Genomic DNA, 13,375 nt, shown 5'->3' with positions numbered 1-13,375 from the left:
TGCTGCAAAAACTCAGATACTGAGATAGATGGATAGACTTCAGACTTGGAGAGAATATTTTATCTAAAGCTGTAAAAAAAACCCAACCTATGTGGACAACAAGGCCACTAAACAGGCAAAAAAAATATCCTTGTTTATTCCACTGTAATCCCAATCATTCTGAAGAATGAAAGGAAAATGACATGGCTTGAAAATTCCTTGAATTACAAAAGATTTGATACACAGAACTAGAGTAGTTCAAAATTGTGTATTTTCCCACCAGCAATTAGACAATCTTCAGAAAATATTGCCAGTAAAAGTTTTCATCTCTGTCAGAGAAATATATTTTATCACAGAAAGATTGTGCCTAATGAGATAGTGAAGAGACTGGGGAATTTCCTCAAGTGCTGATTAACAATTTCACGTAAACTCCCCCCACCAAAACCCAAACAACAGATGGTACAGAATTATTTTTCTGATACAAGTCATTCAAGTGAAGAACAAAATAATTTTTGCCTTTTTATTAACCTTGAAAAATTGGAACTTGTTGCTCTAGGGAGTTATTTGGTTCTTAAACCAAATAATAACATACTTCTTGCATATTCGAATTAGGAGTTAATACTGGAAACACCTCAGAGCACTAGTCACTCAAATACCCTGCTAGCATATACCAATGCAATTTTTTGAATACTGTTGCCAAAGGAATAAACTTTTAATGAATTTTAATAAGTGAAAATAATTGGCCCACATAAAAAAAATATAAAAAGAAACATTGACAGTTTACATCAATTATTTCATGATAAACTAAATCTAACCATAAAAATTCTGGTAGACTATATACTAATATTTTCCAGGCTTAATAAAAATTGTGTAACAACAAAATTAATATTCTGATTTTTCCCAGGCTTTAAAAAGAGGTGAGTGTCTTGGCATCTTTGAAAGAGGGCCATGAAGACCTACCCACAATACACACTGCTTATGTTTCATTCCTCTGAAATAAGAAACATGCTACTGTTGTTATCATAATGCCAAGAAAATTTTCTTGAGGATTAACAAAAAAAGAGCTCCATATTTTATTTTGTAATACACACAAAATACAAGGAAAGATTAAATTCAAGTCAAGGAGATATTATTGCTAATGGGATTTTTGTTTTATTTTCAGAGCCCTACGTCGCAGAACTGTTCATTCCCAGAGAAAGGGTACAAAATGAGCACCATGTTATTCGACAAAAACAAGCTTGTAACGTGTAGGATTACTACAACTGCACTGTACAATCTGGGTCTTAAAATGGATGGTGTTCTTTGGCAAAGAGAACAGACCTCAAATACTATTTAACATCAGGGATGAAACCCTTTGGAAGATGAATATGAACATTCACGTTGTGTAACACGAAAGAAAGGAAGAGGTTCTCAATATGAAAGTGGTTAGCTGGAAATCATGTGACGGACATCGCAGTTATTCAACTAGACATAAACTAAGAAATGAGTTGTGAAATTCTTACAGCAATTAACTACCTCTTTGTAAATAAGAAGAACTCATGCTGAGAATTCATTGCTCAAAAGTGACTTTAATCATGCCAAAGGCTGTCTGACTCACTAGCACACTTGTCTCGAACAAATGAAAATTGAACTCAATTTCTATAGCCTAGCCTGTTCAGGGACAGGATGTACTCCATCCCCATGTGGGACATACTTTGCTGGGCTGATAGAAAACCAGTGTCAGGAAACTAGAAGAAAAAGTCAGTATGCACAACTCTGGCATCGTAGCCTACAGTAGTCAGCAGCTTGGGAAGGGCAGTCTAAGGTCTATTTCCTGGTTCTTCTCCACTTAGATACATTTCAGATTAACCAGGACTGAGTAGGGGAAGAAAACAAAATAAAGAAAAGAAGAAACAACTCCGGAAGCATATGTGAGATGTTTGGGCCTGCCTTTCCCCTTGTTCACAGAGCTCCTGGAAGAGCCAGGAGCTGCTACAGTACATGTTAGCACTGCAGAAGCAGCAACAGGATCAAGTTCCTGGCAATCACCAAACAGCAAGAATCTCCATGGAAGGAAGTTTTTGCAACTCATTTTCCCCTTCTGCATTTCCTTCCTGACAACCTGTGCTCTCAAGAAATACTTAGGGTTGTGCATGGATTTTGAATGCCCTATGAGAACTTCACCAGATGTGTCCCTGGGAAGACTCTCTCTGGCTTTACCTATAACAAGTGAAACAGAGCCAATGGCTTGAGCACTGCCACATACTGTCGCATGGTTAACTAGATTCCTGGTATGCTTATAGCTCAGGACAACCTGCACTATTTCACACAATGCTTGACACAGTTTGGGGTTAGCACAGGGCAGAGCCCATCCCCAGCAGGCAATGTGAATGCACCCCCTCTTTTTAACCCCTGTGAGGGAAGAGGCTTCAGCTGTAGGGAAGAGATCTCTGGGTCATGCCAGCTGCTCTGTTTTATTTCACAGAATAGATAGTCTTTTGTCCTCACTGATTATGTTATCATGACTTCTTACAGCTATCACTTCTCTTTAGCCTGTTTTTTTTCTTATTGCCTTATCACAGTCACAGAGAAACCACGAGGGAACTTGAGCATGTGTGTACACATGGAATGTATCCTTAGTTGCCTGCTGAATGGTTTGAAAGGCTGGGGGGCAAGTTTTGGTTTGGTAGAATCACACGGTAGAACAAGTTCTAAATTACAGAATATCATAAGAACTACTCAGTAAGTGGTCTTAAAACATTTATACTGTTTTAAAAGTTTAAACTATCCTGTTTCTGTCTTGTATACAATGTCAGCTACAGCACACTCCTACAGTCCTACATGAATTGCTGATTCACATGGTCCTGTCGAGGACCACGGGTTCTCGTCTTAAGTTGACAACTAACTTTTTTAACTGTTAAAGGATTGGAAAGATGATAGGAAACAAACCCATGCCATGCTCTTTATTTTTCTTCTCCCTGCTGTTCTTCCCAGCACTCTGTTAAGTCACTTGGCTTCTAGGCATTAACAATCACAAATAATTGTTTACTAAAACCTGACAATATGGAAATAAACTATTTGCAACGGTACAACCCTCTGCAACCAAGAAGAATTGTAGTTGAGCACTTTGGACAGAAAACGCCTTATTTTGTCAGCTTTATGCCACTGCAGCACTGGGATCCAGTTTCCCTTCCTGTAAACCAACTCAATAATGTCAATCATATTTTTCAAATCAAAGCTCTTTAGAACTTGAAAAAATAAAGACCAACCAAAAAACAACTTACCTCCAGTATATGAGAATACCCACAAGAATCACTAGACAGATAAAAGTCAGGGCTGATACGACCACAAGTGGTATAACTGTCTTCTTCTCTGATTCCAGACTCTCAGCTAGACCGATACGAGACTCATGGCTACTATTACTTGCCTCTGCAGTCAGAGAAAATTGAAACAGTCCATGTTTAAATTCTGAGAAATGCACAGTGGGAGTGAATGTGTCTTATAATGAGCCTACTTCATACCACTTACCTCTATTTTTTACTATGTACTGCAGAAATTGTACACATTTGCAAACCAGCTTACAGAAAATAAGCAGAAAGAGGGTAAAGCAAAGTGTTCAAGCTTATGTGACTCAGCCTTCCAGCAGTGGAGACTTCTCTTTGTAAGAATAGCAGATTGTTGTTAAAATACAGGAGAAGAAAGTTCTTTTATTTTCATCTGTTTATTAGCTGAAAGCCAACTTGAGATAAGCAATCTGAATATATAATATTGGAATGTGAAAAGAACATTTTGATATTAAACTGTCACTCATATAACGCTTCTCTGTCTAACAGTTTAATGGGAAATTTTTCTTACAGTAGTCCCTATGTGCTTGCCATATTGCAGTTAAGACTTCTGTATTTTAATACATTGCCCAACCTGTAATGTGCCTTCTAGATACATCTTGCTTCCTTTGAATCTAACTGCAGTACTTCCTCACCCAGCTGGAGGGAGAAAGTGCCCCCTATACGGGAGCCAGAATTAAATCTCCTACCTCCATCTTAGCAGGTGAGACGTTGTCTAGATTTCACATTTCTGTCAACCTTGTAATGCTGGATGACAGAAATATTTGGGCATAGGAATTTGTATGAAGATGAAACCAGCATATTTTATAATCATCTCATCAAATAATGGAACATAATGGTGGATGAGACCAATCTTGGATTTTTAACTTTGGTCTTACCTCAAGAAGTAAACAACATAAAGCTGTGATTTTGACACAGAATGACTGATTCTTTGCAATTTGTGCAGCTTACTGTTGTCTGTGACCATTATATGAGTTAAAATACAGAAATAAGCACTTTTGTATTTGAATTAAACCCCTAGGTTTTCTAAGAACATTTTCTGCTTTTGTGAACAGTCCTAATTCAACGAATGTTCCACACAGGAGCAGAATTTTGCTGTCTAGAAACCAGCTACGTTCCATTGGAATTTCAAGGGACCAATTCTACATGAATAAAAAGCTTTCAGACAAAAGGGAGGAGGGAATGGAGTTGGATCTGAAAAAAAAAATTACAACAAATCACATGTTCTGAATAGGACATCAAAACCCAAACAACCTCGCACAGTACATATTTCCAGGCAGCTCTCTGCTTGCTTCCACTTTCCTGAGTTTAGGGGCTTTCAAGGCTTTATTTGCCAAAAGGTCTAGTCTCTGATATTGCAGACATCTTCTTGGTTTTAGTTCAACACCCAAATCAATCACTACTCTTTAAATCCTGTAGCTCAGCAGGTGAAGTGATTGCAGGCATAAGTTGTTTCTGAAAATTCTGTCCCTGAGTTTCTGGTGAGCAGGCTAAAATCAGTATCTCCGTTATTTTGGAAGAAACTATGCATATTGACGAAAGACCAGAATACAATCCCTTTGAAGCTTTCATACTTGCTTATCCAACTCTGGACTACTTCACAGTGTAAAACCCAGTCTTATCTGTGTGATGACAGGGTTCCCTCAAACTGCATGACCAAATCCCATTAGGATTCTCTCTATGGGAAATGAAGAGCAGGCTTCTCCTGTAATGGGGGGTTTCTCGCCTATTTGGCCATCACTCTAATGATGGCGGCTGAAAAGGAAGTCTCATCGCCAGAAGATTTCTGTGCTCCCTAATAATTTACTTGTTTGGATCATTTGTGTATTTCTTTATATTCATTTCTCTTATAGTTTTCAACTGAAGCTGAAAAGTTTAAGTAGCTATAGAGGTCTTATGGAGAAAGCCCTAGTTCAGAACAAACGTAATTATGCATCAATAACTACAGATTGAGAAAAGTTTAAATGACCTTTTGGTTTTTTTTTAATGTTCACAACAAGAAGACAGTTTTCATCAGTTTCTGGTGAATTCACTGTAATGTATAAGTTCTCATCTGAGAGTTTTTTTAGTTTGGTGGTTTTTTGTAGCTTCTCTTTATAACTGAATTAAGAAAAGATGTCTTTGATTTCTGTGAGACCATGTTAGACATTCTCATATTGAATTTTCAGTTTATTAAAAGACAATATTTGGCATCATTTATTGTAAAAAATAAAGTACATGAAATGATACTGTATAGTGTCTTTCAATAGTAGCTAGAAGACAAACTCTAAGCCTGTTGTACTCCTCCTCCTCCTCCAGTACTGTATAATCCTTTTTGAGTTATTACCAGTAACAATTCAAATGACAGCCATTATGTAAACTGTAAATCTCTTATGGTAACACTCATTCACATTAGTAACACAGACTCTGAAATACTGTTGTTCTTTTTGCTGATTTTTCAAAAATGTTATGCATTTTACACAATGCGGTAACTACTTACCTACTGAATTAATTCACTTATTGATTCAGTTTTATAACAACTACCTTGTTAGGGCTCCTACTAACTTCAGTATGTTCTCTATTTTCTTTTAACTTGTACATTCTATTTCTCACATTCTTCTAGCGCCAGCTCCACAGAGTGTCAATTTACCACCTTTTCATATCAGTATTCTGTTGCTCATGAGTAATACGACCTCATGTGATTTAACTGTGTATTTGTAGGTCTGGGCTGAAAATTTCCCATGCTTTGTAGATTCTATCCCTTAGTGGGTTTAGTTGAGTGATACTGCCCTCTACAGATGCTGCGAGTACTTCATGGAAGTTAAATTTATTTTCCAAAACACCAATTTTGCCTCGTTTATTGGATTTTATTTTCAAACCTCACAGATTGTTTTTGACTTTATTCTTGGATTTTCAATACTCTAACAAGAGGCAATGCAAATTACGTGTCTGACTACTTCAGATTTTCCACAATGCATTTTTAAATACAAAGGAAATGTTTTATATTTATCAGGTTTTTATCTATGTGAGTTTCAGTTTCGCCTTCTGACCTTATCCTGGGACTCACAGATCACAAATACTCTTGCTGTCTTACAGAGGACTAAATGGGAAAATGACACTAAATATGAACAGGTACAGGAGAATTTGTATCTGGCTCTAAGCGTTTTGGAAATATGTAAATCTGGCACAAAAAGTCTGCATCCCACTAAAATCTGAAGGTGGCATACAGAGTAAGAATGAAAATGAACACTTTAATGAGTTAAGATGAATCAGAATCAACCTGAAGCATCTTCTTCCTTGCTCAATACAGCTTAGAAAATAGAACACGAAATACGAGGAGGAAATGTGCTGCTCTAACTTAAAAACCAGAATCTCAGAGGTACGTTTCCTCTGGCAAAGACATGGTTTCCTCTGGTGTATTTCCACAAGGGCAGCACTTGTCTTTGTACAAAGAATTTAAGTCCCTCTTAAATCTTTAAAACTAAAATTAAACAATTAACATTGAAACAAATTCTGGTTTTAGATTGTGCACCACTCAACTTCTGCTGACAGCATGCATCTATCCAAAAGCAGAGCATGAATCTTCTTACTGAAGAATATTTCAAGTGCTGATTTAAGTAGCCAGAAGTAGCATTCACAAGATAGCCAGCTCAGCATGCACCCACTGTTCCCCAGTGCTTCCTTAATCACACCCACTGGTACTGTCATGTTCTCCTTTTATTAAACGCAGATAAACCTTCTCATTCTCTATGGCACAAAAGTATCCCCTCACAGCTTTCCATGGTATTCATTAGACTTATCCATAACTAACCTGCCTCAGAGATGTTGAATACTGATGAGTGATCACTAGCAACAGATGAGTCTGATGACTGTGATGATCCAGGTGTTAATTCTGAGTTACCTGCTTCAACTGCCCCTTCAGTGTCTCTCTCATTAAGGTCAGGAAAACTGAAATCTGTTGAAGTTTCATTATCATTAAGGCTATCTGAGGTACCTTGGCCAGAACCACTTTCTTCATCACTTGTAAAAACAGCCCAAGACTTAGACTCTGACGTGTTTTGCAATGGGATACTACCCATCTGAATGTGGTTCTCCAAAACTGTTGGGTCCTTGTGCTTCACGGGTATCACACTCATTGTCAAAGTCGTTACAGATGTATAATCACGTCTGTCCGTGGCATGGTTTATCTGAGTGTCTGATGCAGCAGTCGAAATCTTCTCTTCTTCTTCAGGTTTCTCAGAGTATGAGCTTATAATTAGGTTACTCTGATCCTCGTTATTGTTTACCTTTGGATTTTGTTCCTCTACTACCATATCCTGAGCTTCTCTATAGGAAGTGCATGAGATACAGTTACTTACAGGGAAGCCATCATCATATTCATCGTAGTCATCCTCAACTACAGAAGGCCACAAGTCGGTACTGGACATGATACTAGGAGACAACCCAGAGGACTCTCTAGAAGGAACCAGCAACCTACTCAAAGTTACAGGGATCTCACTTTTGGAAGGAACAGCCGTAACAGAAATAGGTACATTTGGTAAAGGAAGAGTGCGATGAATGGACACGTCAGAATCAGAAACAACCGCAGGCATATGAACAGGATCAAAATCAAGTGTAGAACTTGAAGAGACACTGGCAGCCTCACTTCTTTCAAAAATGCTTGAGGAGGAGATATGGCTGTCTGCAGGAGTAGCTACATGTGGTAACGTACCACCTGTTAGGAAGGGAGTTGTTACGGTATTTGCTGCTTGAGGGGGAAAGGCGTTCATATTTTCTAAACTGGTCAGCTGGAATGAAACATCGCTACTGTACAATGAAGGCATAACCTGCTGAACATCTTCTCTGTTAAACAAACTGGATGAAACATATTCCTCACTTGCATAAGAAACAGACAAACCTTGAAGTGACGCTGTGGGCTTACTAAAAGTGTTTGACAACATATCAGCAACGAAAGGTGCAGATGTAGAATGCAGCATTGTTTCAGTTGTAGCAGAACCTGGTGCCATTTGATGAAATATTTGGTCAAATGTAGAACTATCTTTATGAACCCTGGAGCTTTCAGCCAATATCGGATCACTAGGCACAACTGCAGCCGTGTTAAGCAGAGCACCATCACCAGAAGACTGGAAGGAGGATTGCAGTAACACTTCATTATTTAATGTAGCTGAGGTCTCAAAAAAGTACGGCTGAGTCGAGGATAACATTTTGCTATAAGCAGGGGCAGAGGGAGCTTGATCTGAGCTTGCACTAAGCACAGGTTTAAGCAAAGTGTCATCAAAGGCTGGAGTTGTAACATGCAAAGGCTGAACGGAAAGGTGATTCTCTGTAAGTTTACTAATATCATGATCAAATATCTTAGTAGTGGGAAAAGCAAGAGAGACTGGAAGGATTCCCTTTGTGCTAGAAACAGGAAGTGGGCTTTCTTGCAGAGACGTATTCTGCTTAATTACATCATTATTAGAAACAGATGTAGAAAGTTCAGGTATCACTTTACTTTCAGCACTGGAAGCCATTTCACTTAAAGAAGCGGAAATTTGCAGTTCTCTCTCATCTCCATATACAACATGACCTTTTTGAAGCATCTTATTATCATCACTAAACCCAGATGAGTCATATGTAATTTCATCTACAGAATCAGAGGAAGAAACGTTAGGTAGTGTCAAAGTATCTGTATCAGGCAAAAGGGACTCACTACCAGAGTATGCTTCCGACCAATCCGTATCACTAGATAGAGAGCGCGTAGGCTGCAGCAAAGTAGCAGCTTGTGATATTACAGAAGAAGGTTTATGCACCAGTACATTGTTATAGCTGCTAAATAAAGGATCTTGACGATATACGTCAACAGAATCATGCACAAATTCTGCAGAGTCATAGGAAACAGTAAAGCTTTGGAGCAGGCCCACATTACTAGACAAAGCATAAGGAAGTTCAGACATTGTAGACAGTACATGCATATTTACATCACTGCTGGATGGTTCAACTTGAGAAAATACGTGAGTTCTATTATGACCAAATATCAGTGTCTCTGAAGCAGCATGAGTAGTCTGATGTGACACCACATCAGCATATTGAGCAAGGCTTGGCTGTATTAATGTATCACTCTCTGCCAATGTCAAAGAGGCATGCAGGGACACCTTATCACTTGCAACAGCTGGAGTAGCACTTTGCGGAAACATTTGAGAAACTGTATACAAACGGTGAAACATTTTACTACTGGAGGAAGCAGAGGAAAATGTAAGCAAAGGTACATCATCATAGGAGGACAGGGTGGGTTCAAATGACACACCAACACTGGGAAATACAGGTGTAGCATGCAAGGTCACATCACTACCTGATGTAGCAGGGGTAGTGTCGAGCATCTGAGAGTCAAACAATAAAGGGGTGACTAGAGGAAACACTTCACTACTGTAGGAAGGTTGAAGAGGTATCTCACCATTATAGACTGGTTGAGTTGTCTGAGAGAGTACCTCACTGGCAGCAGAAGCAGAACCATATTCTCCAGAGCTTGAAGAGACAGAGTGAGGTGATAATTCAGCAGAGGAGAAAGCAAAGGTAGAATAATGTGGCAATTCTAAATCCGCATCTGAAGTGTCTTGTGAAACCACTGGGCTGCTGAAATAGGCCACTGTAGCTGGCTTTAATCCCTCGACATAAGCATCAGTGTAACTGGTCTGAGACAATTGCCTGCTATCTGATGTATCAACAGATTGAGTTGTCAGATCCGTAGCGTTACGAAACCATAAATTTCCATCAGTGGAAGAAGTAGGAGGCTCATCAGAGCTTGAGGGTGCTACACCTTCTGAAATGTACTTAATGGAGCCTTGGGAAAGAACATCATGCATGCTTATATCTGGGCTTCCTGAAGGAAGGGTGTCTTCTTGGGAGGTGTCCTCTGTAACCAGCTGTGCTGCAGAAGTGGTAAGAATTGAACTCCAAAACTCATCAGATTCCTGATGAGGTTTAAAAGGAGACAATAAGAAATCTTCGTCACTACGGACAGTAGTGGTTATTCTTGTTGGTTCAGTGCCTGAAGAAAGGTATATGAATTCTTCTTCTATGCCTTTGGTGGAGTCAAGGAGTTGAGGAGGAATTCCAGTAATTGCGTGGGATTCCAAAAAAGGATCTTCCCCTTCTTCAGCAATTTCGCTAACGGGTGGAGAAGTAGGGTAATAAACTGCTTTGAAAACATCATCCTTACCATGCAATTCATCTTCTCTTGTTAAGTACCTATTAGTTTTAGCTTCGTTGGGTTTTGTCTCCAATTTTTCTTGACTGTAGCTGGACGTAGTCACCTGGAAATTTTTCCTCATTTGGTTTATTGTACTGTCGGTACTAGCAATCACTGCAGTTTCTTCATCCACCTCTGTTTGCTTTTCATCAACTTCATCCTTTGAAAAAATACCATAGCCGAAGACAATTAAAAATGTTTATAGACACTACTGTAAACAAATGAAAACCAAAACTGGAATAGTACATTTTCCTGGCTCCGTAAAAACAAGAGAGACAAATCAAGACAACATTTTAGAAGATTGTTGGTCTTAATGCAAAATATTTAGCTGCAAGAACAGGTATCATCTTCTCTCTTGAAAATATTACTTATTTGCAATACAAACAAAAAAAATTCCTGTCCCCAAACTGTCTTAAATATCGTGTTACTTTTCTGATACTCACTCATAGTATTTTATTAAAAATAAATAAAATGCAATTGTATTTCCAGTATGTACACCCAATTAAGAAATGGTTTTGCTATGTCTTAGAAATTTGCATGAATATCCTGATGTTCATTAAATTATCATAGTAACAGAATTTGTAAAACATACTTATGACCTGTCCTTAAATCTGCTGAATCTCGAAAAGGATGGTGAGCATGACCGTAACAGTTCCACAAGTATCATTAGTGATATCACCTAGTCCCTGTTGTGACACTCCATTTGCTGAACATGAATAATGATACTTGGTGAAAAATGTGTTGTTTTGACTTTTAAGGACTGATTGAAAAAGAAAAAAAAATCACGTCAAAGTACAATCAGGATTTAGGCAGTCCTTGAGGATCTGAGTTGAAATCTTTTTGTCCCCTCTCCAACTTTCCCTCCCCCAAATCAAAATTCCTAATGTGGAAGCATCTAACTTGCTCAGCACACATTTTCGTTTTGACACAGCAGCACCCGCAGGTCTGTGCTGTGCCCCCATCTAGAACTGCCTGAGCACTGCTCTGCAAACTAGAATGAGAGGGACCTTCAGTTTCTGAAGGGACTTGACTGGATAGCCACGTGTAGCCCTAAAAGACACCAGCAGGACAGAGCCTCTCACAAAATACAGCTTGCTTTCTTTTGAAGATCTGTCTGGCTTGGTGATGTGGTGGTAAGACCCACCTGTTTTTATTCAAAAGCATAATGTTGACAGAAAACACCCAAGAGACTGGGACAAGGTTATCAGCCCAAGGAAGCCTCAGTTTCCACTGTATTTTAGGCTGCACTGAACTGAACAGGGCACACCAAGGAGATGTAAAATGAACAGCCTTTGAAAGAGAGTGCCTAAGATGAAGCACTGCTGAATAAACTATTAACCGAGGCACTCAACTAAAAGTTGTTTGCTTTTACCCAGTCTCACCAGAGTGAGGTCTTTAACCACTGGGCTAGAGCTGTGCTTCACTCTGCAGTGACTTTTTAGTACCAGGAACCTCTAATGCACCCACACAACATAAGGTACCTCAGACTTGATCCTTGGGTTTGGATTTCATTCCACGGGCTAAATACCCAAAATGTAGGGACAGCAGCACCTAGACTCTGTGTCCTCAAACCTGCACTGCACAGGACAGGCCCTTGTTTCTGAAAATCTACTTCCTGTAGGGCAATGCCTGCGCTTTTAATTTTTCTTGGCTCAGGTAAAAATCAGTTGACATTCACTGGCACTCAGTTACTGTCCTGACAGATGCAATATAATAATCTAGATATGTAGCTGACATCGACAGAGAAATAATTGTATTATTGGTTCCTCAGTGTCCACAAACATGAGCGAGGATAAATAAATAGACAGGTAAGCACAGGCTGTCTATTTAACAAAGAGGGACCTGCCCCTCACTGAGAATATCATGGTCACAGACTGAAACTGTAAAATAAAAATTCTGAGGGATTACTTCACACAAATGTAGGTCTTACTGAAGGAACTGTCCGTGTTGTAAAGTTGGTATCAGAGACTGTTAAAAACTTTATTTTATTTTCACATCTTTCCTTGCTGGGAAACCAGAAACCTAGCTAGCAAATATGAAGTCTGCAGAAGTAATCACAGCAACACCCAAACCAGAAACCTAGCTAGCAAATATGAAGTCTGCAGAAGTAATCACAGCAACACCCAAAATTACGTAAAACAGAGGTAAAGTCCAACTGGAGTTCAAGAAGTAAGAGTAAAGGACCCTCCAAGAATTTTGGAAGAAGTGTTAAATTCAGCCAACAGCGCACTGACAGCAGACATACATGAATCTCAACCTTCATCACAACTGCCTTCCTCCCTTGCTTTAGTTTACTACATGCTAAGACCACCACAAGCAAGCCCAAGTCAGATTTCTCTTTAAACAAACTAAAAAGCCTAACACTGGGGACAGCTTTGATTCTGCTAAATGAACAATTTTGGCAGACTTCACTCAGAGGTGACAGTAACTTGATGTCCCTCTTTCAAAAATATCTAGATGTAACCTCTGAGGTCCCTTACTTTTCGATGTATCTCCGGCCCCAGAGAACTAAATAGTGAGGTACCTCTAGAGTTATCCAGGGAGAAATACAGCTGAAAGTATGTATGCAGCTAATGTAATGCAGCTAATACAATCAGTTGGTGACATAATTTTGTACATTTTCACAGAATATCAAATCAATTTAGTTGAAACGTATGTATCTGAAATACTCTTTTAAAAATAAATTAATGCTATACCTCATATTCTTCAGTTTCATTCAGTTCAGGAATGAGGTCAGCCTCTATAAAACAAAAATACACACCATATCATCCAACATTTTAAATTCACAGAATTATTAATTCCGCAAGGACTCAACTGATTTATTAATACACTTATTGAAACACAGTCTAAGACATCTGGTAAGATT

At 38.8% G+C, this 13,375-nt stretch overlaps 1 protein-coding gene across 1 annotated transcript in view; it reads right to left on the bottom strand.

Annotated features, from left to right (window-relative positions):
- PTPRZ1 (protein tyrosine phosphatase, receptor-type, Z polypeptide 1) overlaps positions 1-13,375 on the bottom strand; it is a 62,910-nt gene that overhangs the window by 25,941 nt on the left and 23,594 nt on the right. Inside the window, exons 10-13 of the mRNA XM_010139929.1 lie at positions 13,206-13,249; positions 7,993-10,669; positions 7,093-7,962; positions 3,243-3,387 (exon numbers count right to left, since the gene is read on the bottom strand). Of these exons, the coding sequence (XP_010138231.1) occupies positions 3,243-3,387; positions 7,093-7,962; positions 7,993-10,669; positions 13,206-13,249 (3,736 nt within the window). The remainder of the gene's footprint in view (positions 1-3,242; positions 3,388-7,092; positions 7,963-7,992; positions 10,670-13,205; positions 13,250-13,375) is intronic.

Source organism: Buceros rhinoceros, unplaced genomic scaffold, assembly GCF_000710305.1.
Source record: "Buceros rhinoceros silvestris isolate BGI_N320 unplaced genomic scaffold, ASM71030v1 scaffold19387, whole genome shotgun sequence".
Classification (NCBI taxonomy): domain Eukaryota; kingdom Metazoa; phylum Chordata; class Aves; order Bucerotiformes; family Bucerotidae; genus Buceros; species Buceros rhinoceros.
The sequence above is the reverse complement of the archived record's forward strand: the minus strand, read 5'-3'. Positions and strand labels throughout refer to the sequence as shown.